This window comes from Mesocricetus auratus, unplaced genomic scaffold (assembly GCF_017639785.1).
Source record: "Mesocricetus auratus isolate SY011 unplaced genomic scaffold, BCM_Maur_2.0 Super-Scaffold_100026, whole genome shotgun sequence".
Classification (NCBI taxonomy): Eukaryota; Metazoa; Chordata; class Mammalia; order Rodentia; family Cricetidae; genus Mesocricetus; species Mesocricetus auratus.
In genome coordinates this window covers 25,587,763-25,614,753 of record NW_024429207.1, presented here as the reverse complement: position 1 = coordinate 25,614,753, position 26,991 = coordinate 25,587,763, and the positions used below count along the sequence as shown (strand labels likewise).

The following is a 26,991-nucleotide window of genomic DNA, read 5'->3' as shown; positions in this document are numbered from 1 at the left end:
ACACTTATAACTGCCATTCTTTAAATTCTAAGCTATTATGTCTCCATGACAATGAAAACATTAGTCAAGAGAAAATAACTTACATATTAGTTATTTGCCTAAAATTTTTGAGTTTAGCATAAGAAAAGATAAAATGGCTACTATACTGATTTTTTTCTTGATGACAAATAAGGCCACATGAAAGTAAGTAACTGGTCAATAGTTTTATTTCAGCATTTACTAAAGTCTTAAATATAATTACATATAAAACAAACATTTCAAAAGTGCAAAATATCAGAAAGGTAATCGGTGCTATTCATTTCCCTTGAAACGGACTCACTAACTGCAGCCAGGAATCTGGACAAAATTGCTGTTATGCTAGAGTTGAAAAAACAGCCTCAATCAAGAGATTGCACGTGATTCAAATGGTGCAGGGCGAATACCGTACAGCTACACACAGCGCCTCACTGCCTACTCATTGTGTGAGAAACCCCGCAGGCAGATGGTGGGGGTCAGGCTCTTTCTTACTGTATGCCTGGACTGCCACAGCACGGGGCTCTATCCGCTCTCCAGGGCCAAGCCGCCCCCATCTTTGGTTACAAGAACTCACTCTTGGTTGTACTTTGGTTTACTCTTAAGTCATAACAATTCTATGAACAAGAGTAAACAAATTTGAAGACAGCAACTTGACAAAATCCCTTTAGTATTTAATTAGTCTACTTAATTCTCAATAATTCCTACTCAAGAGACATTGTTTAAAAAAAAGTATTCCATACACCTGGCATTTCTCAGTAGCTTGCTTTTCCAGCATTATCCATAAGCGAGAAAGGGAAAGCCAGGCTTGAGTGTGTCCTGTGCTTGCCTCCGTAACCTCCAGGACACAGTGACTAACCTCTTCTCTCTTCTGGACAAAAGGAGTACAGACCGCTGCTAAGGGATGGTTTCAGTGAATATTAAATGTAGAACTCCTGGATACCATGATAGGTTTACAGAAAGAAAAACAAAGACAAAAATCAAAACACCCTGCCACTCTCTAAGAGGCCCGTGGGAACCTGAGGAGTTGGTCTGAGGAGCATAAAGGACTATCATGGAGAAGGAAGATGACAGCACATGCTGACGGGAAAGCCTAAAGCCGAGCAGATCCCTGGGAGAAACGCACACAACCACTCGTATTCCTCGAGATAACTACCTTAATTTTGCCAGATTCAGCTAAGAGCGCACACAGTTGCTCCTCAGACCCGGAAATAGGGTTTTCTTTCCGAATATATCTTTCCCTGGCTAACCTGCATGCTCAACTAAGTAAACATTTTGACCTTGGACACCCTGGAAGGCAATGTTTACATAGAGATACTTCCTTTACTCAACCGGAAGTAGCAGGAGACTTAAGTTTGTGCTACTAAAAGACCTCATTTACAACATGAACAGTTGCGAATGGCCATATAATTGACCAAATCTTACAACTTCACCTTCAAATGTATTATCAAATACCTTATTCAGATCTAACCCCCAGTTTGGAATATGGTATAAAGGGCATTCAATCTTCACATTTACAGAAGCTGAAGCAGTTGTAAAAACAACACAGTACCAGTGATTCCTATAATAAACCTAGCTGACAGTGTTCAGAGCAAGCTATATTTTTAGTAAGCTATAGTCATAGCTCCATACAATACACACAGGAAAGAAACGCTGGCTTAAAAAAATAGCTATGTCCATATCCATTTATGCTTAGCCTTCCAGTGCAGAGAACACAAAAGACTGGACCCCTAAGTACCTCTAAATCTTAATACACACCCAAACTGGTCCGCCTTCTAAAGAAATGAGTAAACCTCTCTATAATTTGTCTAAGCCCCCCTAAACAGACTGTATTCTTTTCCATGTAATTAATAAGGAAGCACTGCTGTTAAAACATTAAAAGATGTAAACATCTTAGCTACAAAAACTAGCGAGTGTCCTTACGAAGCAATGATCTTGCTTTTGCTTTTCACTCATTATCTTCTAACGATTCTGTGGAGTAAGCAGCAGGCAACATGCAGGACAGGGCGTGGCTGGGAAGAGAGCTGCAGCAACAGGCCTGTGGGTTCTCAGGAGAGGGTCCCTCAGTGTCCATCTACAGGGGAAAGTGGGAGAAGAGTCACCAGGCCATTCAAGCTGAGGGTAGCCAGCACCACAGAGAATGGTGCTGTCTAACAGACTTTCCAGGTTCCTATCTGGAAGGCTGAGCATGCTGTATCTCAGGATCCCAAGCACAAGGTAAAATAGTCACTAATCCCTAAGTGGGTGACTGGATACTTCCTATGAGTTTTAACCAGTCCTCGAAGTGAGTATTACCCTAGATCACATACAGATCTGTATAAAAGCTTGAGGCCTCACGATTCCTTTCTATCATGCTCACATGTAAACACTACACTGCATTGAAAACTTACATTAAGCAGCCACAGACGGGCCATTTTTACTGTAAAGGCTGATCAAGGAAGATACCCTGGGTTTGGTAGATCTCTTTGAGAACCAGCAATACTGTATCTTCGGATTCCCTGTGTAGGAAAAAAAATTGAGAAGAGATGGGACAATCTGGTGCCATATGCTTTTCATTTATCTATATAAATACCATAGATTGGTTTGGTTTTTCAAGACAGAGTTTCTCTGTGAAATAGCCCTGGATGTCCTGGAACTCACTCTGTAGACCATTTTGGCCTCAAACTCAGAGATCCCCTGCCTCTGCCTCCTGAGTGCTGGGATTAAAGACGTGCACCAACATCGCCCTACTATTTGAGATGCACGGTTAGGAAGGGGATCTGGAAGCAGGAAAAGGTTAGGTCCTACACTTCCCTCCATGGTGTCTGTTTCAGTTCCATCTCCAGACTCCTGCCCTGAGTTCCTAACCTGACTTCCTTCAAAGGAAGTGTGACCTAAGAGTTGTAAACTGAAATAAACCTGGACCTCTTCAAGTTGCTTCTGTTCATGAGTTTTACTACAGCAAAAGAAACCCTAAATCCATTCTATGTAAGACTAAATTTGAAATGAATCCAGATTTACATGTAAAAACGAGAATATAAACCAGGCAAGGTGGTGCACATTTTTAATCCCAGCACTCAGGAGGCAGAGACAGGTGGATCTCTCTGAATTCTAGGCGAGCACAGCCTGGTCTAAAGACTGAGCTCCACAATAGGCTCCAAAGCTACAGAGAAACCCTGTCTCGAAAAACCAAAAGAAAAAAGGCAAAAGTATAAAATACCAGAATGGACTATGTACTTCAGGGATGGGGACAAGACACTAGCAAAGCATGCTGACCCATGCCTCGGACCCCAGCACTGGGAGGCACAGGGTGGTGCCAGGAAGGAAGTGCTTTTTAAAAACCTATTTCCTTTGAATTTCAACCCACTCAGAGTTTAATCCACATTAGGAGGGCCGTTCTTTTTGGTCTAGCTTTTTGGTTTTGAGACAGGGTCTCATGTAGCTCAGGTTGCCCTCAAATTAAAAACATAGTAGCTTACGGCCTTGAGCTCCTGGCCCTCCCCCCTCCGTCTCTCAGGTCCTGGGATACAGGCATGCACCAACATTTCCAGCTCTAAAGACAGTTTTTAAATGAGCTTAATGTTCTAATAAGCAAACAAGCAGGGTCAGTGAGATGGCTCAGCTGTAAACGTGCATGCCACCAAGACTGATGACCTGAGCAAGAGAAGTGACATAATTAAATGGTTTGTGTGTCGTTCATCCATCTGTCTGTACTGTCCCGTCCCATCCCTGTGTCGTCTCCGCCGAGCCCCGCCCACCACAGGGTTTCTCTGTGTAGCCTGGCTGTCCTGTACCTTGCTCTGCAGACCAAGTCTGGCTTTGAACTCACACAGATCCATCTGCCTCTCTGACCTGAATGCTTTGGAACTAAACACATGTACCACCACTGCCCAATAATTGAATTTAAACAGAACACATTTAAGAGCATTATTTTAGCTCCTTACAATGACTGAATTTGTTGAGTTTTAGTTATTTTATTTCCCACATAGGGTGACAGTGAGTATGCCAGATAATTTCCATAGAGAAATTCCTCAGAACATTAAAAACAAAACCAAGCTCATAACACTCCTCCTGCCCTGGTCTCTAGCATACTGGGATTACAGGTGAGCATCTTTTCAAAACACTTTTCTGTGCCCACTCTTATTTTTCTAGCTTTATTTCTGTCTCGTGGGTGATGAAAATTGTTATACAAATTATCACCAATACTCTGATCTATATTCTACCTGGCAATTAATTATATTTAATAATATAATTGTGCCTTAGCTATTGTAAATGTTTTTAGATGGGTTTTTTTCCCTTGGGGGGATGGGGAGGAAGATTTCAGTGGGGAGCTCAGGCTGCCTCCACTCAAATCCAGACTTAGTGTCACGGATGCTGGGGTTACAGGCATGAGCAATTCCACTCGTCTAAAAGATGCATCTTAAAGGCCAGAGCTACCTGGGTGAGGATGGGTGCCAGTACTTCTGAGACCAGACACAACTCTGTCGGAGCTGAAGGAAGACTAGATAAAGATACAACACAAAAAGCATTTAACACTTACCAATAGCATAGATGGCTTTGTAAAGCAAATAAGTATTCATTGAAACTCTCAATGGGCTTCTCCTGTAACACATAGTCAATGCGCTGGCCACCATTCAGCATGCCCACATTGATTGGTAGGTCTTCTTTAACTTCCACAGGCGTCTCTTCTGTGTTAACTTCTGGGTGAGAAGAGTCAGAAGAACCTAAGCACAGGCCTAGGGACAACGACTCAGTGGAGTTGGCTAAGCGCTTGCCCTCCAAGAATGACGAAGAAAGTTCCAATCACCAACACCAGACACCCACATAAAAAGCTGGCCAACGTAGCACACTCCTGTAATCCCAACACTAGGGAGGCAGAGACAGGAGGATCCCTGGGGCTTGCTAGGTTCAGTGAGAGACCCTGCCTAAATAAACTCAGGTAGAGAAAGACAGAAGACACTCTGGCCTCCACATGTATGTATGTACACACACACACACACACACACACACACACACACACACACACACACACACACACACACACACACACACACACACGAGATTCAGCACTCCCTCAGATCCCATGTTTACCCTATGATGAGCTATTCTGCTCAGAGAGCTCTCTCCTGTGTTCTTCCTCTCAATTCCTTTAAAGCTCAAGCCATACTAATTTTGTTCAATTTCTTCTTTTGAACAATACATCTCATCACCTGTACACCTGTAAGTCATGTGTCTTGAATTTTATAAACTAAGGTAGTTCTCAGCAATAGAAAGAAAACGGATACAAAGACACACAAACTCATCTTATAAAGCTAGCTACTGGGGCTGAAGAAATGGTTCAGCAATTGCTGCTCCTGCAAATAAATGACTCAGGTCTAATTCCCAGCATCTGTATCAGGTAGGTTACAACCCCCCCCCCAATAATACCAATACCAGAGGATCCAGTGACTCTGGCCCCTGAAGGCATCAGGCATACATTTGGTGCACATTTTTACACACTCAAGCATGCACACAATCATAAGAGAAAAAATGTCTTAAAAAAAAAAACAAACACAGGGCTGGAGGGTTGGCTGGGCCATTAAGTGCACTTGCTGATCTTCCAGAGGATCCAATGCCCTCTTCTGGACTCCAATGGCAGCTATACACACATGCCATACATTCACACAAGCACACACACAATTGTTTTTAAAGTACGTACTCACAGAATAGGCTTGTGGCCTTGGCTGTCCTAAAACTCATTCCATAGACCAAGCTAGCAATAAACTCACAGAGATTAACTGCTTCTACCTCTCGAGTTCTGGGATTAAAGATATGTCACGAAGCCCAGTACAGAGTAGGCATTTAATATCATTCCCAAATCCAAAGTGAGAAATGTTTTCAAGAGTAGTTAATGGTTTCTCTTGACATTTTACTCATGTAGTATTTCCCTATAATTTTTAGCTATTAAAATGATAGGAGCCAGTTGTGGTTACATATGCTGGTAGGATCTGCTGAAAGAGGCAGAGGCAGAAGGATCACGAGTTCAAGGCCAGCCTCCAGAGCCACAGAGAAACCCTGTCTCAACACTCCCTTCCCCCAAGAAGAGATGACAGGAAAGTTAGCATAGTTCAAGGACACCTATGACTCATAGAATGGATTCTACATAATTAAAGGGGAAAGAAAGAAAAGGCGGCTCTGGGAAAAACACAGCATGGCACTCCTCCTCAGGTAATCTCTAGACAGTGTCACTCACCACTGGACTTCTCTGAACTTGATTCAGGTTCTGCCTCGGTTTCTTCTGCTGTCTCTGAAGCTTGTAAGGCAGGGTATGGAGCTCTGGTGAAAGACTTCCAGGCCATCCGCAGCGAACCCAGCAAGTTGTTCTTCAGGTCCATACTCATCCTGGTAAAGCCCTCTCTCAGTTCTGAAACAGCGAATAAAGGATGCTACATGATGTGGGGTTTAAGGCCCAGCAAAGAAAAGAATTGATCCCATTTAGTTTATACTCACAGAATCGAGTTCTAGACACTCACCTAGGTGCATCCGCTTCCTGCCTTTATGATGCGGGATCAGCATTGGCTCAAATTCTATTTCCGGGGCCACCATTGGTTCAATCCTATATGCCACAGGATCAAACTACATAGAAAAAGTAACAGCTAAGTATTTATCCCTAATAAAGAAGACAGTCCGAGGAACTACATACACAGTGTTCTGTCTACATGCTAGAAGAGGGCACCAGATTGAATTGTAGATGGTTGTAAGCCACCATGTGGTTGCTGGGAATTGAACTCAGGACATCTGGAAGAGCAGCCAGTGCTCTTAACCACTGAGCCATCTCTCCAGCCCCGGAACTACATATCTTAGGCAAAAATAATTACATTTATTTTGTAAAAAGGTATAGTTATGGGCTGGAAGATGACTCAGTCAACACAGTGCTTGGCCTGCAGCACAGGGGCCTGAATCTGATTCCTAGAACCTGTATTTAACAAACAAAACAAAAAACTGGATGTAAGGACAAACACTTGTAAATCCCAGCACTGAGGAAGCTGAGACAGACACATCCCTGGGGTTCACTGGCTGGCCAGTCCAGCCTGCTTGGCAAGATGGGCTGTACCTGACAAATGGTACCCAAGGTACTCTGGCCGACACACAAATAGGCAGTTCTTCTAATTACTTCCTTTTCTTTTATTTTGTTTTTGGGTTTTTGTTTTTGTTCTGATTCTTCAATAGGGTTTCTCTGTATATCTCTGGCTGTCCTGGAACTCAACACTGTAGATGAGGCTAACTTCAAACTCAGAGATCTGCCTGCCTCTGTCTCCTGAGTGCAGGGATTAATGGTGGGTGCCACCACCAGCTCCTAATTGCTTCTTCCTAATTAGCACTACCAACTGTCTAGTTAACTAAAGAATAATACAGAAAAAGCAAATCAATATAATACAAAATTATATGCTGTTTGCTAAGAAATCCTAGTATTTAGGTAAAACCATATAGTAGCTATTCAGTGCTTACAGGATGGTAAATATTGAAGAAACCTTTGCACGTGGGAAATTTATAATTAGGATCAATTCTTCTTAATCCTCTGACAGTAAGAAACATTCCAATAGGAGATCCAAAGGCAAAGAATATTTCTGGTTTGTAGTTGAGCCGGGGATATTTCACAGACACCTGGAAGGAGGAAAAAAGGTATTTCTCATTAACAGTGAGTCTTACCTGTTCCTACCGTATGACTAGTAGTAGTTAAAACAAAAACCAAAGAGTATATTTACCTGCCCAATGCCAACATCCAGATAGTCACCATTTTCCTTGGGGCTGTTTACCTCTGAAGCAGATGTGGCTGGTCTATTAACACCCTAAAAAGAATTTTTAAAAAATAGCTATGTGGAGATAGTATCCACTGGAACTAGCTGCTAATGTCAAAGGAAAAGCTTCAAAGTAGAACCAATAATTTTAAGTAGAGTCCTTCAAACTAATAGTTGTCTCACATGAACTGACATCCCATTCGTGCTTTACAATAATGTAAGTGGGGCTGGAGAGGTGGCTCAGTAGTAAGATGACTGCCTGCTCTTCCAGAGGACCCAGGTTCGATTCCCAGCATCCACATGACAACTTAAAGCTGTCTGTAACTCCAGTACCAGAGGGTCCAATGTCCTTCTATCCCCATGGGCACCAGGCATGCAAGTGTACACAGACATACATGCAGGCAAACACATAAAACAAAAACAAATCTTTAAAAATAATTTCTGGGCTTGGTGGAGGACACCTTTAACCTCAGCACTTGGGAGGAGTTAGAGGCAGGCCTATCTTTCTGAGTTTAAGGCCAGCCTGATCTACTGTTGAGTTCTAGGCCAGTTAGTACTACACAGTGAGACCATGTCTCAAAGAAATACAAATAAACAAACAAACAAACAAACAAATAAATAAATAAATAAATAAATAAATAAATAAATGATGGGGGCTATACACACCTATATCAGCAGCACTGAAATCTCAGGCAGGCATGACAGATAACAGTAGAGTATTGTTGCTAAACTCTATAAAGTATGCGCCTCTGTAATCAAGGCAAATCCAGGGTCTCTCTGGGTGTTGAATATAAATACTGAATCAAGACTTGGGTCTTAGCAGATATGGTGGCACACACCTTTAATTCAATTAAAGCCCAGGAGTTTGGGGATAGACTAAATAACCCAGGGAAATCTTGTTTCAACAATACATAAAGCAAAATGAAACTGGATCTGGGCTTGGTGGTGCAGGTCTATAGTCCCAGTTACTTGGGAGGCTTGGGGCAGGAGGATCTCAAGTTCAAACTGAAGTCTCCCTGGCCTACAGAGTGAGTTCAAAACCAGCCAGGGCAACTTATCTGAGACTCTGTTTCAAAATAAAAAGCAAAAGAGTAATAGAGATATTGTTTAGTTTTAAAGTACTTGCCTAGCAAGTGTGAGGTCCTGGATTTAATCCCCAGTATGGAAAATAAACAAAATCATTTGTTTGGATAGCAGAGAATATATCTCACAAAGCATAAGGATTTACGATCACTGTCAAAAAAACTGTCTCACCCCACTAAGCTATATTAGAGACAAACCATTGAATTTTTTCTGGTCCTGAAATGGTTTAGTATCTTCTTTCTTGGTCCTAAGGGAATTCCCATTTCCTGAAGATCTTTTTCTGTACATAAAGCCTAGGCATAGAACACAAAACAGTTTTGCTTTGTTTTTAAATTTTTAGGCAAAATAAAATCAAATGCTGTAGACACTTAAAGGAGTCACTCTTCTTCTTGGTTCTATACTGATCTGGCTCCCAAAGGCATAATGCGCAAGGAACATTGAGAAAGAAAGTTGTATTAATCATAAAATAAACTATAAAGAATAGAAGTATTAGTAAAAACTACACTGTCAATATGATTGTAATAGAATATTATATAAAAAAGAACTAAAACGATGGCCATTTAGATGTCAGTTTCTCAGGATTGTACCCCTCCTGATGGACAGAAGCTGTGAGAACATTTGGCCAACAAAGAAGTCTAACATAATAGATTAACATCAAAACCTCAGTGTAAGTGCTACTCATTTCAGTGGGGAAGGCCTTCCTTTTCTTTTGCATTCTTACACCACTGTGTACTTTTCCTTATCAGTTCTTAATATAACTGTAATTAAATAATGTGTAATTAATGTACCTTCCCTAGACAGCCAACACTGAAGTCAGTGAAGAGGACCATCTCACAAGCACCCAGTTGCCCATGCCTGCTCATAGTAGGCAGTTATTAAGTAACAGCTAAGTGAACAAATGCATTACAAACCAGAAAAAACACAAGACAAATGAGGAAAAGAAAATACCAAGGATACATATATTTACCTGTAACAGAAAATAAGAGTTAGGAAAGTTACTGTGTCACGCCAGGGCTAGCTCTTACCCCACGCTTTCTCTGAGCTTAGCCTGCTTTAGGTTACACGTTATTACATGTGCACATCAACATGGCTCATCTGAACCTTGACCTCTTTATATGATAAAAAGCAGATAAACAATGCTAAGGGTCATCATTAGTGGTGAAATATTTATAAGTAAAAAGCTTCCAAAGGGCATGTTCTTGGTAAACACGATAGAGATAAAAATACTGAAGATGGCTTGGTATAAAATTTAAAGCTGGGCTGGGCATTGGCACATGCCTTTAATCCCAGCACTCAGGAGGCAGAGACCAGGAAGATCTCTGTGAGTTCAAGGTCAGCCTGGTCTACACAGCGAGTTCCAGGACAGTCTCCAAAGTAATACAGGGAAACCCTGTCTGGAAAAATCAAATACATAAAAAAATACATAAAGCCTTCTTACCAGGGCTGCTTTATCAACTTTCTCTTTCTCAAAGACAGGAGAGAACTCAGAGAGCTGCAGTTTCTTCAGATCCTCTTCTAATGTCGGCACATCTCCTTGATCCTCAATAGTTCCTAATGAACCCTAAAAATTGTATCATAAAGCCTATTATTCACAAAATTCACTTAGTTTCCTTTAGTAATACTATTTAATAATTTGAAATTATTATATAAGATATTCACAATAATGAATCTTATCATTAAATACTTTGTTTTTGAGGCAAGGTCTCATTAGGTCTAGGCTGGTCTCTTACTATGTAAGTAAGGCAGACCTCCAATTTTGTTTTTTGAACAGGGTTTCTCTGTGTAGCCCTCCCTGTCCTACAACTCACCATGTAGACCATGCTGGCCATAAACTCAGAGATCCACCTGTCTCTGCCTCCCAGGTGCTGGGATTAAAGGCATGCACCACCATACCAAGCAAAAATGTATTTTTAAATTAATATCAAATATTCTCTATTGTAGAGAGAACCCTTCCCACCAGCCTGGTTCCAGAGCCACATCAGTCCCAAATGAACATACAGGAGGCTTTATTAATTATGAAGCTGTTGGCCGTTTGATTGATTTCTTATTGGCTATCTCTGACATAAGTATTTACTCCATAATTGTTAATCTAAGTATTTCTCTTACGGGAGAAAGGGTCCAGACTTCTTACCCCTATGGCGGCTACATCGTGACTCCCTGTGTTTCTCCTTCCCAGAATCCTGCTCGACTCCTAATCCCACCTATCTTACTTCCCTATTGGCCAACAGTGCTTTATTCAACAATCAATGAGAGACAGATTTACAGAATGGCATCTCCCATCACTCTATCATCATTAGCAAACCTTTACTGAGCTCTTATTAAAGAAACATAATTTAAGAAATAAAACAGGCCAGGGGGTAATGGCACACACATTTAATTCCAGCACTCAGGAGGCAGGAGCAAGTGGATCTCCATGAGTTCAAGGTCAGTCTGGTCTATAGAACTAGTTCTAAGACAGCAGGGGGTAAACAAAGAAACCCTAGCTGGAGGGAGGGAGAGAGAGAGGGAGGGATGGAGGGAGGGAGACAGACAGGGCTAGAGAGAAGGCTCAGTGGTTGCCCTTCCAGAGGACCTGGGTTCAATGCCTAGCAGTCACATGACAGCTCACAACCATCTGCAGCTCCAGTTCCCAGGATCTGATGCCCTCTTCTGGCCGGCGAGGGCCCATGCACAAGTGTGGCACACCGACAAACTTGTAGGCCAAACATTTATACACAAACATTTTAAAATAGGGGTGTGGAAGCTGGAGAGATGACTCAGCAGTTAACACTTGCTCTCTTATAGAGAACCTGGATTTGGTTCCTAGCATACATATGGTTGCTTACAACCATCTGTAACTTCAGTTCCATGGATATGATGCCCTCTTTTGACCTTCAGGGGCAATAGGCACATACATGATGTAGATACATACATACAGGCAAAACAGCTATACAGGGGCTGGAGAGATGGCTCAGTGGTAAAGAACACTTGTCTACCAGAGGACCTGAGTTCAGTTCCTGGCACCCACATGGTGGCTCACAACCATCAGTTCCAGAAGACCTTGCACCTTCTGATGCGCATACAAACATGCAGGCAAAATGTTCATATGTAGATAAAAATATAAAAACCCAGCTATACATATAAAAGATAAATACCTAAAAGATAAAACAGTCTAAGACAGAGCCCAGTCCTAGAAGAACTCATAACCCAAGGGTTCACAGGACACTTAAAAAGAAAAATAGAAGACAGTGTCTATAAAATACACAGATCACTACTACCATGATAAAACATTCATGGGACTTTGGCTGATGGATGATGTCTATAAAATACACAGATCACTATTACCATGATAAAACATTCATGGGACTTTGGCTGATGGATGAATAGGTTTCATCGTCATGTTTCTCCTTGGCTTCCACTTGACTTCACATTGTGGCACACAATCTACAATTAACTCAGTGACTACAACTCTATCCATGCACTAGTAAGTGCATATTTACAAAGAGAAGGAAGACACCATACTTATTTTATAATATGACAGTGATTTCTAGAAGCAAAATACTGTCCTGTTTCTATCACCCAAGAATGACAAGAGATAATTACCAAGCTGTTAAAATAAACGTACATATATCATTATGGCATAAGACTAAACTCAGCTAAACACAAAGGTTAAAAATCCTTAGTACGGAATACTACAAGAGAACCTATCTAAACTTCTAAATTACCTTTTCACTGTCAATATCCCCAAAAGAATCTTTCTGATTTGTTAGGATATCAAACAATATAAGCGAACCTATAAGTAAAATAGAAGAAGGGACAATTTCTAAGACATTGGCTGTCTCTTATACAGAAAAGTTATAAGCCAATTACAAATGTAAGAAAAGCAACAGAGAAACTTTCCAGTGTATCCACCACCCTTCCAACCCCTTCAAAATTCTTCATTAACAGATTACTTGCAGTTCTCCAAATCTGTTACTGATTAAGACACTATATACCACAATGTGATAGTCCTCTCTGGCTACAGGGAATTCATTTGTTACCTAAACTATGACCAGCAATGGATACACCCCCTTTGAAATCAGGGTTCCTCTGCAGAAAAAGTGTATATATTCGGTTCATTTCAGAAGCTACTGTGTCCACGATAGTCTGACAGTAGGTGGGACTATTGTAAAAGAAGACATCCAGAATTGTATCATTAGTGAAGTGTCTGAGGCGATTAATGCTGGGCAGGGTTATCCTCTGCAGATCTCTGAGGGAGAAAAACAAAAGATTATTTTGAGCAGAAAGCCTAAATCCAGACCATTGCTGCTTCTAAATTATTATTTAGCTTATTCTTAAAGCTTAGAGTCAAGCCAGGGCTTGAACAAATGTGTTTAGTGAAACACACAGGTGCTCTTCTGCAGTGGGTAGCAGTCAATTCAGAGATGAGAACAGGTGACTGCTGGGTGCTCAACCCTACTAGGGCACCTACAGCAAGACCTCCAAAGCCTAGGAAACAACAAGAGGGGGCAGAAAAGATGTCTTCTGCACATAAAATGGCTGTTGCACCCCTGAACTCATTGCAGTTATGGTTACATAGGAAATAAAATAATAGCCTGCCCAAGAGCAAGCCAACAAGCATCAGTCATTCCATCAGGCAGCGGTACCTGGGGTAAGTGAGTTAGACACACAGAAAAGACATGAAGGTGGGAAAGGATCTGTTGGGAGACTACAGGGCAGTGGAAGGAAGTGTTCGGAGTAAATATCATCAAGATACATTGAATACAAACATAAAATAGTCGAAGAATAGATAAAAGATTTTTTTAACATCTGTGATGGACAAGGACACAGCTCAGGTCACTTGCCTAGGACCATGCACCAAGCACTGAAAACTAGGTGTGGCATGCCTGCAACCCCAGCACTGCAGAAGTTTAGGCAGGAGGACCAGGATTTCAAGGGTTTTTGAGACAGGGTCTCATGTAGACTAAAGTGACCTTAAGTTGCTATGTGCTAAAGATGACTCTGAACTCTTGGTCCTCCTTCCTCCACTTCCTACATGCTAGGATTATAGGCATTTGCTACCAAATCAGGCCTAAAGAACAGTTACTAGTAATTAAAACTTTGAGAATTTTGTGTATGAATGTAGTATGCACGGCAGTACATTTTGAATGGTATTGATTTAATGAATAAATTGTACATATTTTAAAAAACATATCAGGGTTTCTTAAACTTGTGATTCCTTTTATCCAAAATGTTTAAGTAACCCCAGGTATATAGGTGTAAAAAGTAAATATATATTCAGAGACCTCACTCAAGTATGTAGGCATACAAAATAAGTAAATGTCATAATTCAGAGCCAGGGATGTAGGTATATAAGCATATATCAAACATTCACTGATAGCAAATAATAAAGAATTGTTTTAAAATAATTCTTTGGTAGCATCTAATTTTACCATTTATTAATTCCCTCTGACTACCACATGTACACTATGGTGAATGTGGCTGCATGCAAGCATGTACATACACACAGGGTTTTTTGTTTGTTTGTTTTTCGAGACAGGATTTCTCTGTGGTTTTGGAGGCTGTCCTGGAACTCGCTCTGTAGACGAGGCTGGTCTCAAGCTCACAGAGATCCGCCTGCCTCTGCCTCCCAAGTGCTGGGACTAAAGGCCCGGTCTCTCTGCAGGCCCTGGATGCCCTGAATTCACGATGTGCACCATGCTGCCCTTGCACTTGCTTCAGCCTCCCTTCCAAGCGGAGTGCTGTGACTAAAGGCGTGTGCTACCACATCAGGAACAATTCTTTACTTTAACCAGATATCTAAAGACAGAGGACTGACTATCATTTAATGATACATCTCCAAGAACTTATAAATATATAGTGGTTGCTTCTGCAGCACATATACTAAAATTAGAATAATACAGAGAAGATTAACATGCTCCCTGTGCAAAGATGGCATGTCAACTTAAACATTCAGCACTTTTTACCACAAATTTGATCTGATGTATGTCAAGCATGCCTTTCTACAACAGTAAGTGGGTGAAGACATGCAGGCAAACACCCATATACTAAGACATTAAGAAAATATAAAACTCCACATTGAAGCTGTACATGGCAGAACAGCACATCTATAATGCCAATACTGGGACGCTAAGGAATGAGGATCAAGACTTCAGAGTCAGCACGGGCTATACAGAAGAAAGGCTGTGTTGGGAGGAGGAGTTAATCCTGCATCATCCACAAACAATAGCCCTCAATGCTGCCAGGCTGAGAATGTGGCTTCGTAATAGAATGCCTGTCTGGCATGGGTAAATCCTATGGGCTGATTCTCAAAACTGCAAAACAGAAAGCACACACGAGAGAAAAACCCACTTGTGAGGCCCTTGAGGACATGGCTGCCTTACAGGATTATGAGGAGGTTGGTGGGGATGCTGTTGGGGAGGACAAGAAAGAAAAAGAAGAATACTAAGCTCAAGTATCAAAAAGACCTGCTTTCATGGGAAGCTTGTTTTTGTGTTTGTTTGCTTTGGTGTTTTGAGACAGGGTTCCCCTATGTAATCATGACTGTCCTGGAACTTACTATGTATGTACACTAGGCTGACCTTGAACTAAAGAAATCCATCTACTTCCACTTGCCTCTGTCTCCTGAGTGCTAGGATGTGTCACCAAGACCAGCAGGAAAATTATTCTTTTTCAACACTAAAAGCTGAGGTCTGATCAGTTAATTTGTATGTAGTAGTGTATATACTCAGGTACTGGCCTATTTTTTTTTTTGAGGAGGGCAGGTTTCAAGACAGGGTTTCTCTGTAGCTTTGGAGCCTGTCCTGGAACTCACTCTGTAGACTAGGCTAGCCTCAAATTCAGAGATCGCCCTGCCTCTGTCTCCTGAGTGCTGGAATTAAAGGTGTGTGCCACCACCACCTGACTAAAAATTTTATTTTAATAAATAATCAGCTATAGCAGAGATGTCCTTAAGCATAATGATGATCAGAAAATATTATAATCATAGTTAATAAGGGACTACTCACACATCCACCCCGGTAGAATGCAAAGGACTGTGCCAATTGACAGGAAGAAACTCTACTCTTCCAATCTGCTGGTTTTCTTGGGCTTTCTTAAAATGTGTCCGTAGCAGGTTCAATGAAACATTTCGGAAATCATTAACTAGAAAAGAAAATTAACTTCTGCATCAACAGTAAAGCAATGAATACATAGACTCGGGATGCAACAAAACATGCAGTAGCACCCTTCCTAACAACATTTGCTTAGAACACACACTGACTGGACACAAAGTTAATAGTTTAGGAAAAACTAAGACATTTAATTAGAAGATGTTCATTTAATAAAAGGCTTGGGTTTACCACATAAAACTTTTCACCAAAAGAAAAGATGACATCAATTTTTTTTTAAATCTCATGACTCCATGTCAAGAATCTGGTAGTCATGTTCTTACCCTAACTCTAAGTGCTACTATTTTCCTGTTTGTTTGAATCTTAAGACTCCATGTCAAGAATCTGATAGTCATGCTCTTACCCTAACTCTAAGTGTTGCTGTTTTCCTGTTTGTTTGATTTTTGCACATGCATTTGATAGAAACAGCATCAGCTAGCTGGGCTAGCTCAGTAAGTAGTGGCATTTGCCACCAGGTCTGAAGACTGTATACCCACCACATGGTAGGAAGAGAGCTTACTTCTCCAAGTTGTCCCCTGACCTCTACAAATGTGCTGTGTCATATATGACACACACAAATAAGAAAGTGAAATTTTTAAAAGTTTAAAAATTATTTTGAAAATAAATAGTTGAGGAGCTGGCAGGATGTCTCAGTGGTTAAGAGCACTGTCCACCCCTCCAGAGGACCCAGGTTCACTTCCCAGCACCCACATGGTAGCTCGCAACTGTCTGTAACTCCAGTTCCAGGGAACCCAACATCCTCATCCAGACACACATGCAGGCAAAACACCAATGCACAAAAAATAAACATAAAAAAATAGTCAAGGTTTACTAAAAAAGAAAAGGCAGAAGGGGGTGGTAGCTCACACCTTCAATGCCAGCATTCAGGAGGTAAAGACAGGCAGAACTCTTCAAGTTGAGGCCAGCGGGTCCTCATAATGAATTCCTAGCCAGCCAGGGCTACATATATAAAAGGTTCTTTTTCTTTTTTTCTTCTTTTTGAGACAGGGTTTCTCTATATAGCCTGGGCTATTTTACAACTTGCTCTATAGACTAGACTAGTCTCAAACTCAGATATCTGCCTGCCTCTAACTCCTGAATGCTGGGATTAAAATCGTGCACCACCACTCCCAGCTGGAGAGACTGTTTAAACACACACCCACACCCACACAGATACTCCTGGAATAGAAATAGGCTAGTGTACTGGTAAGACAGCTACTCAAATGTTAAAATTCCTGTTTTTTTTTTTTTTTGGTTTTACAAGACAGGGTTTCTCTGTATTGTTTTGGAGGCTGTCGGTCCACCCCGGCCTCGAACTCACAGAGATCCGCCTGCCTCTGCCTCCCGAGTGCTGGGATTAAAGGCGTGCACCACCATCGCCCGGCTAAAATTCCTGGTTTTTAAAAGCATCCATTAGCCAGTACTATTTTTTTTAAAGGATTATTTTCATCGAGGCATAGTGGTACAAGTCTTTCATTCCAGAACTTGGGAGGCAGAGGCAGACAGGCGGAGCTCTGTGAGTTTGAGGACAGCATTGTCTACGTAGAGTTCCAGGAAACCACAGCTATATAGTGAGACTCTGCCTCAAAACAAAAACAAAACTATTACTTTTATTTTACTCATATGTGTGCTTTGCCTGACTGTATGTCTGGACCACAAGCACACATTGCCTGCAGAGGCCAGGAGTGGACATGAGATCCCCTGGAACTAACTGGTGGTTACAGAGTTTGTGTGCCACCTCATGGGTGCCAGAACCAAGGCTTGATCCCAAGGAAGAGCAGTCAGTGAGTACTCTTAACTGCTGAGCCCCTAATACTTTAGATTAAAAAAATACACTGCTGTCCCACACTCTTATCACGTTAACCTTAACCGTGCAGATCATAATTCTAGTTGATTCAGAACCGTGGCCGAGTAGAAGGGAACCGTCAAGTGGGTTGACTTTGAATACCATCAAGCTTTGACGATGCCACCTTTCAAAATTAAATTATATTCATGACTTACAGCTTGAGGTTTGTCACAGTATGAATCCCAGCAGTAGGTTTCTATTATTTACTTAAACTCCCATCTCTGCTGCTCTCCTGAATTTGGTTATAAATAGGTTGGTTAAATCACAATCCACAGGGATTACAAGCTTGCTCACTCATGGATTACTAGTTAAGAATATTAATCTCTGGAAATTCCTAGCACTTAGGTCTCAGCTGGGAAGCTTCACTCCCTTGTCACCACCTTTAGCTCTACAAATCTTCTTATGTAGCTAAGACAACAGACCAAAGGCAATGCTTGATCCTGGCTTACAGGAGATAATTCTTAAGTGATCTATTTTACATGCTCTGCAGACCTACCACATTGAACAATGCTTCGAAAACGGAGATCGCAAGCTGGTCCAATCCCATGGACTACAAAAACTAAGTGATCTATTTGTAAAGGTTCCCCTAGAAGTAAAATTAAAAAGAAAAATTAGAAATGTTATAAATATAACAAAATATAAAATAAAGGAGATAATTTAAAAGCCACAGAATACTCACATATTTAACTACTTAGTAAAAGTACATTAATTTTCAAATTTTTTTGTGACAGGGTCTCACTATGTAGTTCTGACTGGCCTAACTCACTAAGTCAGACAGGCTAACCTTGAACTCACAGCAATCCACCTATCTGCCTCATGAATGCTAGGGTTATAAATATTCTTAAATAGGTCCTTGAAATATTTTCCAGGTTTTAAAACTATTTTGAAGTAACTATAAGCTATAGAAAAAGAATTCTAAAGAAACTCCGTTCGCTTTTTAAAAACCCAAATTGCTTCGTTGTAGTGTTTCATTTTGACACAGGGTCTGTCTCTAGCTGACCCTGAACCTGATATGGAATTGAGACTGACCTTGAACTGATCCTCCTGCCTCCACCTCTCAATTGCTAGGATTATAGGCATGGACCACCAAATTCCAGTTACAAATCCAACTTTTAAAATAATCACATTAATTTTACTATGCCTTCTTCTTGGGGTGTGTAAACACACATTTATTTTTCTGAACTATTTGGAAGTAAACAGACTTCATCACTAGGTTTCATGCAGCAAATCTCTTTAACCTTTCAAGACATCTTATTTCCTAAGAATGTAGCTCTATACAGCGACAGTACAGTGACCAAATCCAGGGAACAGATACATTCCTCTCATTTAATTATTCCACTCTTACCAATCATCCCAATAATGTCTACCATGTTATTAAAGGCTAAAATGTTAAGTTAATCTCCTCTGAGGAGGGAAAGTTGAGACAGCATCTCTCTACATAGCTGTAACTATCCTGGAACTTACTTTGTATACCAGGCTGCCCTTGAACTCAGAGATCTGCCTCCCTCCACCTCCTGAGTGCTGGGATTAAAGGCATGAGTTATCATGCCCTGAATCCTTGTTAATTTTCTACTTTTGAGACAGAGGTGCTTTAGGAAGTGCAAGCTAGCCTGGCATTTACTAAGAAGCCCACAATGGGTCAAACTCAAGATCCTTTGTCTGGCTTCAAACTCATCTTTTAAGTTACAAATCTAAGACTTTGCTCAAGAAAGAAATAATTTCTTCTGCAAGACAAAAAGCACTATATAATGTAGCTAAATATGTGCCATCAAGTTTCTTATGAAAAAGTTTTCCCTAACTGAAAATCAAGGACAGAAATTACCAACAATAAATCTCTACTTAATCAGGCAGAATCAAATTCATAGAACTGGAACCAAATCAGTTCATCTTACACAGTGACTTCTTGATGAGGAACGACTTTAAATGATCTTTGTGTTATCCCACTATTTAATAGCTGAGGATGGTGGTGCATGCCTGAGATTCCAGCACTTGGAAAATGAACACTGGAGTAGGCCAGACCGAACTGCGTAGTGAGACCCCACATCAATAAAGCCAGGGTTCACTTCAGTACAGAGATTAGCATTGCCCTTTGTAAGGATAATCCACAAATTTGTGAAACATTCTGTATTTCTGAGAAATAAATGGCTCAGAGACCAGAAACCAAAAGAAAAGAAAACCAAAACTGGAGGTGAGGAGGTGGCTTAGTTGGAAGAGTGCAAAAGCATGATTCCAATCTCCAGCACCCACATAAAAATCTGCATATGGCTGCAAATAATTGCAACCTACCACTGGAGAGTGGAGACAATTCCCCAGAGCTCACTGGTCAGTCAGACTAGCCTAAACAGTGGGCGTCTGGCTCAGTGAGAGCCTGTCTCAGGGAATAAGGTGGAGACTGACAGAGAGCACAGCTATTGGTCTCCCCATTCACATGCTTGCACTGAGTGCACACACATACACACACACACACACGCGCGCGCGCGCACGCACGCACGCACACAAGCACACTCACCCCACCCGGATGCACTTCAGTTGGCAGAATGCTTGTCTAGCACACACAAAGTCCTAGGTTTTCTGTTTGTTTGAGACAAAGCCTCACTAGGTAGCACAGGCTGTCCTAGAGCTCACTATGCAGACCAGGCAGTCTCAAACTCACAGATGTCCACTAGCCTCTGCGGGAGCTGTGATTAAAGATGTGCACTGCCACGTCCAGGGAAGCCCTAGGTCTGATCCCCAGCATCACATAAACTAGGCACAGTCAAGGTGCATCTGTACTTTCAGTACAAGAGGGATGATGCAGGAGTATCAAAACTTTACAGTTATCCTTAGCTACCAAATGAGTTTGAGACCAGCCCTACCCTACATGAGACCCTTTGTCAAAAACAAACAACGAAAACCCAAACAACTTAGATTAAGTGATATTAATCTTAATTTGGAATAAGCCTATATAATTACAGACCATTTTTAAGCCTCGAAATGATATAACTTGACAGAATAAAGGACCACAGTTTAAAGAATAAACCAACATATCAGAATATAAGAGAAAATAAATGATTCACATTACCACAATGAATATCAACAGGGATGTTCTCAACTCCTCTTTTTACTGATCTTGGTCGCCCTTGCTCTGTGGAGGTTGAACCCCATTCATCAGACCCTGCAACTGGCTGGTAATGCACCATGAGCTTAAACAGAAAAGACCAGAGCAACAGAGTCTGCATTAACTTGTGGTTTTGAACAACAAAAACACATCTTTCATATAACCAAACCTCAACTGGAGCTTTGAGATACAACTCCTCTATCTAAAATGAGAACTCCGAAAACACACATTGGACTAACAGATATTTCAATAATGAACTATACATGGGCCAGGAGTGGTGGCAGACACTTTTAATTCCAGCACTAGGGAGGCAGAGGCAAACATTTCTGTGAGTTTGAGTCACAGTACGATCTGCATAGTGAGTTCAAGGCCAACCAAGGCTCCATAGTGAGACAACGACTTAAAAAAAAAATCCTATACGTGAAAGACATGCTTACTTAATATATAGATGGTTTTCTTAACCTATAGTGGCATAATGTTCCCGGAGAAAATTATTTAGGGTTGGGGAATTGGCTTAAGCACTCACTGCTATCCAGTGTAGGATGTGAACCCATGTAATGCTGGACACAAGAGCACATGAATCTTAATCCCAGTCTCTTATGCAGAACACAGGATTCTGGGAGGTAGAAATAAGAGACTAGCTAACAATGAAGAGCTCTGTCTCAGGTAGAACAGGACAGACAGACATTCAAATCTGTCTTCTGACTGCAACAACACATTGTTGTATAAGCACACTCACATTCACACATACATCTTACCCAAATCACACACATATCATATACACACACACACACCATACACAAATAGAAGAAAATTCTTACGTAAAAGCTGAATGGAAGGAATAATGACTTAAGCATTAATATCTTTTGTAATAGTGAATCTAACATAAACTATGCCAAAGGTTATCCTGTGTAGCATCCATAGAACCATGTATCAATGGTTTTGCTTAGTAATACATTAACCTTTGATATTAATCTCAGTAACATGCTTTATTTCACTTTACCTTTGGGTTGTGTAATACAATAATTTCTCTGTTTGGAGATTCTAGTTTCTTTTTCCATTCATCCAAAGTTACAGCAAGCATGTATGTTTCCTTAAAATAAAATACATTTTATATTAGACTTTTTTTTTTTGGTTTTTATGAGACAGGGTTTCTCTGTATTGTTTTGGAGGCTGTCGGTCCAGCCTGGCCTCGAACTCACAGAGATTCACCTGCCTCTGCCTCCCAAGTGCTGGGATTAAAGGCGTGCGCCACCACCGCCCGGCTCTTATATTAGACTTTCTAAGAGATTTTTGTTAAACCTGGACTTATTGATGAATTCCAGTAAGAAAATCATTCTCCAACTTATCAAATTCATTTTAAAATTCCTGGTAGTGTAGTGCTAGGGGATTAATCCAGGGCCTTGCATGTATGAGACAAGGGCTCTACCATCGAACTATATTCCCAGCTCATTAACATTCTTTTACAATGACCAAGATGGTCTCCTATACTAGTAATGCCAGCACATGAGAAATACTATGAATCTGAGGTCTGCCTGGGTCTCACGGTGAGTTCCAAGCCAGCCAGAGACACACAGCAAGACCCTGTCTCAAAAAAGATGCAATTTAATTGATAGAGTACTTGACTAGCATGAAGAAAGTTCCATATCCTATCCCCAGCTAAGCATAAAGTCAAGTATAGTGATGCAGTCGCAGAATTCAACGGGGTAGAGGCAGGAGTATCAGAAGCTGAAGCCATCTTCCGCTGCCTGTTAAGTTTGAGGCCAGTCTGGGATATGTGAAACTCTGTCTCGAGAAACAAAACAAAATCAAGTAACAACAGATTAAAGACTAAAATAAATTTATACTACTTTGAATTCTATCACTATTCATAATGACATATACATGTGTCAATAACATTCTATTTCATTTCAAGAAAATCAGTATTATGGGCTGGAGAGATGGGTCAGCAGTCAGGAGCACTGGCCGCTCTTCCAAAGGTCCTGAGTTCAATTCCCAGCAACCATATGGTGGTTCACAACTACCTATAGTGGGATTGATGCCCTCTTCTGACATAAAGTTGTACATGAAGACAGCACTCATATACACTAAAATAAATAAATCTTTAAAAAAAAGAAAACCAATATTATTTCTCAGGGCAATAATAATACAAATTGGGACTAAAGAAAGGCTCACCAGTTAAGAGCACTTGCTGCTCTTGTAGAGGACCTGGGTTCAGTTCCCAGCACCCCCATGGCAGCTCTCAACCGTCTGTAAGTCCAGTTCCAGAGGACTCAGCTCCTTCTGACCACCTTGGGCACTGCACACATATGGTACACTTAAACACAGGCAAAACACTCACTCATTGAAATGAAAAAAAACTTAAAAATGGCTAGGCGTCATGGTGCATGCCTTTATTCCCAGGACTCAGGAGGCAGAGGAAGGCAGGTATCTCTGAGTTTGAGGCCATCTTGGCCTACATAGCAAGCTCTAGAATAGCAAGGACTCAAATAAACAAATAAATAGTCAAAAGATTGGGTTTTTTTGGTCATATTTTAAATGTTAACAATAATTATCATTAGGGAAACATTTACATTTCACTTAAAAGGCATAATACAATATCTATAAAATTTTAAATCTAAAATTAAAACTTTACCCTGACACAAACTTGCAAAGAGATATTACACAAAGTGTGACATAAAAGCAGGCAAACTTTTCCTGGAAGTTACACAAAATATGTTAGAAGAATTAAAAACAAACAAACAAACAAACAAATGACAGAAGAAGAAAAAATGAAAAAAAGATGGTAAGTAAAACAGAAGCAGAGGAATACCTCCAAAACTTGGCTGAAGCTCTCTGAGTAGGGGACATATTTATTGTCTTTGTCTCCCTTGTAAAACCATGTACATCGCCTCACTTCTGATGGCGGCTCATCCCAATACACAGCATAGCGCATTCTTTCCCCTAAATGAACATCGTATCTGCCCCCATCCGTGGGAACAACTCTCTCATTACACTCTTTTCCTATAAGAATTGCAAAAGAAAAATGAAGTACAGTATGTCAAATAACTCTCCCAAAATATAATTGTAAGTTACACTCCAAATAATCATGTGAAATGTAAAGTTTCTACTGAGCTACATATTAAAAGTAAATAGAATATAGTTCCTGTCTTTCTCATGAACTACTTTTCACATGTCAAAACCAATCATATTTTAAAGAAAAAAATACCACCTGAACAGTTTTTCTAATTAATGCCTCTTACACACTGACACTCATACAGATACATACATACATACATACATACTCATAAAGATTTTTCAAGTTTTTGTTTGAGGGATCAAAAGGTAAATTAATGACAAGCATGATGATATACCATAAATAGTACTCACACACATACACACACTAGAATGGCCAAAATCAAAAATTCTGATGACAGCTTATGCTAGAGAGGATATGGAAGAAGGGGAAAGATTTCTCAGAAAATTGGAAACCAATCTACCTCAAGACCCTGCAATACCACTTTTGGGCATATACCCAAAGGATGCACACTCACACCACAAGGACATTTGCTCAACTATGTTCATAGCAGCATTATTCATAACAGCCCGAACCTAGAATCAACCTAGATGCCCCTCAACCAAAGAATGGATAAGGAAAATGTGGTACATTTACACAGTGGTTAAAAAAAAAAATGACATCTTGAAATTAGTAGGCAAATGGACAGAATAGAAAAAGCCATCCTGAGTGAGGTAACCCAGACCCAGAAAGACTAATATAATATGTTCTCACTCATCAGTGGATATTAGACATAAACAAAGGACAGCCAGCCACAACCCAGAGAACCTAGGTGACAAAGAGGGCCCTAAGAAACAGACATGGATTTTCTAGGAAGAGGAGAAATACAAGAACTCTTGAGGAAATGGGGGAGGGGTGGAAGAAATGGGAGTGGGGAAAAACATACAACTCAGTAAAATAAAACTTTAAAAAAATGCCAAAAACAAAACCCCAAATGACATGTTAGTTCATTCTGCAATGTGACACCTTACTCCATACACATACTTTCTAAGTAAAAACTAAAACACAAGCTAGACTACAGAAAATGCTGGATAAATATGCAGAAATTTAGCACAGCTTTAAAAGGATGAAAATGGAAAGCCTCTAAAATTTAACTTTTAATATCAACTGCAGTAAGGGCCATTACTTTTTAGCTCGAGAGAGATGAGAATCTTTGTCACAAGTCACCATTTTCTTCTTACCAGAGCCGTGAGCCTCTTCCAGCTGTTGGGAATCATCTGAGTTGAAAGGAATCCATATCTCCTTGGAATCTATTACCTTACAATAAAACCAATGTGAAGAGACAGGTTCGTACAAACTGCTAACATCCATGTCTATCAGCTCAAAGGAACTGGAGGAGTTTGGTGATGGGGAGGGATCTGACTGAGACAGGTGCTCCTGGTTCGAGTCCACTGATGACATTTCGCTCTAGAGCACAAAATCAAACTATCAGAATTACTTTGCCTCTTTTTTTTTTTTGGTTTTGAGACAGGGTTTCTCTGTGGCTTTGGAGCCTGTCCTAGAACACGCTCTGTAGATCAGGCTGGTCTCGAACTCACAGAGAACAGCCTGCTTCCTGCCTCTGCCTCCCGAGTGCTGAGATTAAAGGAATGCGCAGCCCCCAACACTATTATATACATTAACACTGTAAATGTTCACGAGTTCCCCCCCATGACCATTTTTTGAAAAGTTACATAAACTAAAACAAAAATTATTTGGGGGAAGGAAACAAAATATTCAGCTCCGCCATTCTGTACCGAAGCTCCCAATTCTCCTTAGAAAACTAAAATGGGTGACCAGACAATAAACTCTTTAACAGACCCAGAAATCCCAAGATACACACGGTCAAAACGGACTGCAACAAGACACTCCACCACAATTTTCAACCTAAACGTAGCACCAAAGGCTGAAAATTTACTGCTTCCAAGTTTGGCATATAATCATAACGGGTTGGTTAATTAAGACGCCAGGCTCTCTGACACATCACCATTACGCATTTACATAAATAATTAGAATCCTAAAATACGGAAAACAGAAGCAACCACTTAACCATTTTGGCTGACCCTGCAAGTGTGCCTCCACAGGAGCTGTGGTACATCTAACGCCCTAACAGGAACTCTGCCTGCAGCCAAGTTGTGCACGGAGACTGGGCGCCCAAGTTTCCGGGTGAAAAGTAACAGGTGACCTCAGGAACCCCCTCCACGAAGAACGCGGGTGAGTTTCCCCCGATCCAATACCCCAGTGCCGGGCGGACTGGCGCTGCAGACAGGGAAGCGGAACCCAAAGCTCTGAGTGGGAGACGGATGCGCCGCGGCAGCATCCCTGCACCGGGCACGGTCGGACCGCCGAGCTGAGCTCGCCGGGCCTCCCCGTTATCCGCCTGGGAGAGCCCTCGCTCGGCCTGCCCTCGGCTCCCGGCCTCGCGCCCCGGACAAGCGCAGCCGAGCCGCCCACGGATGCGGCGGGGTCCAGTGGCCACCGGAGCCCGCCCCCGGCCCGCTCCAGCCCAGGCGCCCCCCCGCGGACCTGGACTCGCCTGGCAGCGCCGCCGCTCGCGCTCTCCGCCCTCGCAGAGGGAGCCGGGGCATGTCCCCGCCGCAGCCTACCTCGCGGCCCTGGGCGGGGTGGGGCGGAGCGGGCGGGGCGGAGCCTGCGGCCGCGCCCCAATCCCGCACCGCGGGCTCCACTGCGCTCCCGCCGCGGCGGCGAGTAGCGTGCCTGACAGAGTCTGCTCGGCCGCCGGGTTAGGACCTGAGGCCAGGGAGGACCCGCCGAAGTGTCGCGAGATGTGCGGGGGCTCGCGCGAGATGTAGCTCCTCCGGCGGGCAGGCGCCGGGCGCCGGGCACGCGCGGGGCACGCGCTGGCGGTGTGGGGCGCGGGCGCGGTGGGAGGAGCTGCGGTGAGAAGGCTTCGGGACCCTCCGGAGCGGCTCGGCGCTTCCCCGAGGGGAGTCGGGCATCCCGACCCCCAGTGGGTCCTGTCGACGCCAGGGGCCGGGCTCGGGGGATGGGGCACACGAAGATGAAGGAGGCTG

The 26,991-nt window shown here is 41.9% G+C and overlaps 1 protein-coding gene and 1 non-coding gene across 8 annotated transcripts; one reads left to right on the top strand and one right to left on the bottom strand.

Annotated features, from left to right (window-relative positions):
• Positions 1-188: 188 nt before the first annotated feature.
• On the bottom strand, positions 189-26,991 carry Ddhd2 (DDHD domain containing 2). Of its 7 annotated transcripts, none has more exons than XM_040731764.1 (18): positions 26,483-26,991; positions 25,159-25,234; positions 23,735-23,925; positions 21,926-22,015; positions 20,887-21,007; positions 18,322-18,411; positions 15,839-15,974; positions 12,872-13,080; positions 12,557-12,624; positions 10,291-10,413; positions 9,050-9,145; positions 7,737-7,820; positions 7,480-7,635; positions 6,504-6,606; positions 6,224-6,394; positions 4,532-4,727; positions 2,403-2,510; positions 189-2,086 (listed from the first exon to the last, which is right to left on the bottom strand). In XM_040731764.1, the coding sequence occupies exons 3-17, from the start codon at positions 23,855-23,857 to the stop codon at positions 2,429-2,431; spliced, it is 1,848 nt and encodes a 615-aa protein (XP_040587698.1). In that variant the 5' UTR covers positions 23,858-23,925; positions 25,159-25,234; positions 26,483-26,991; the 3' UTR covers positions 189-2,086; positions 2,403-2,428. The 7 variants fall into 7 exon arrangements, 6 of the variants coding, with proteins under 6 accessions (XP_040587698.1, XP_040587695.1, XP_040587696.1 ...); XM_040731761.1 differs by having other exon boundaries at positions 25,159-25,384; positions 26,483-26,711; XM_040731762.1 differs by having other exon boundaries at positions 25,159-25,384; positions 26,493-26,710.
• Positions 14,695-14,796, top strand: LOC121134196. The gene has a single exon (XR_005871236.1). It is a non-coding gene; the product is annotated as a U6 spliceosomal RNA (small nuclear RNA).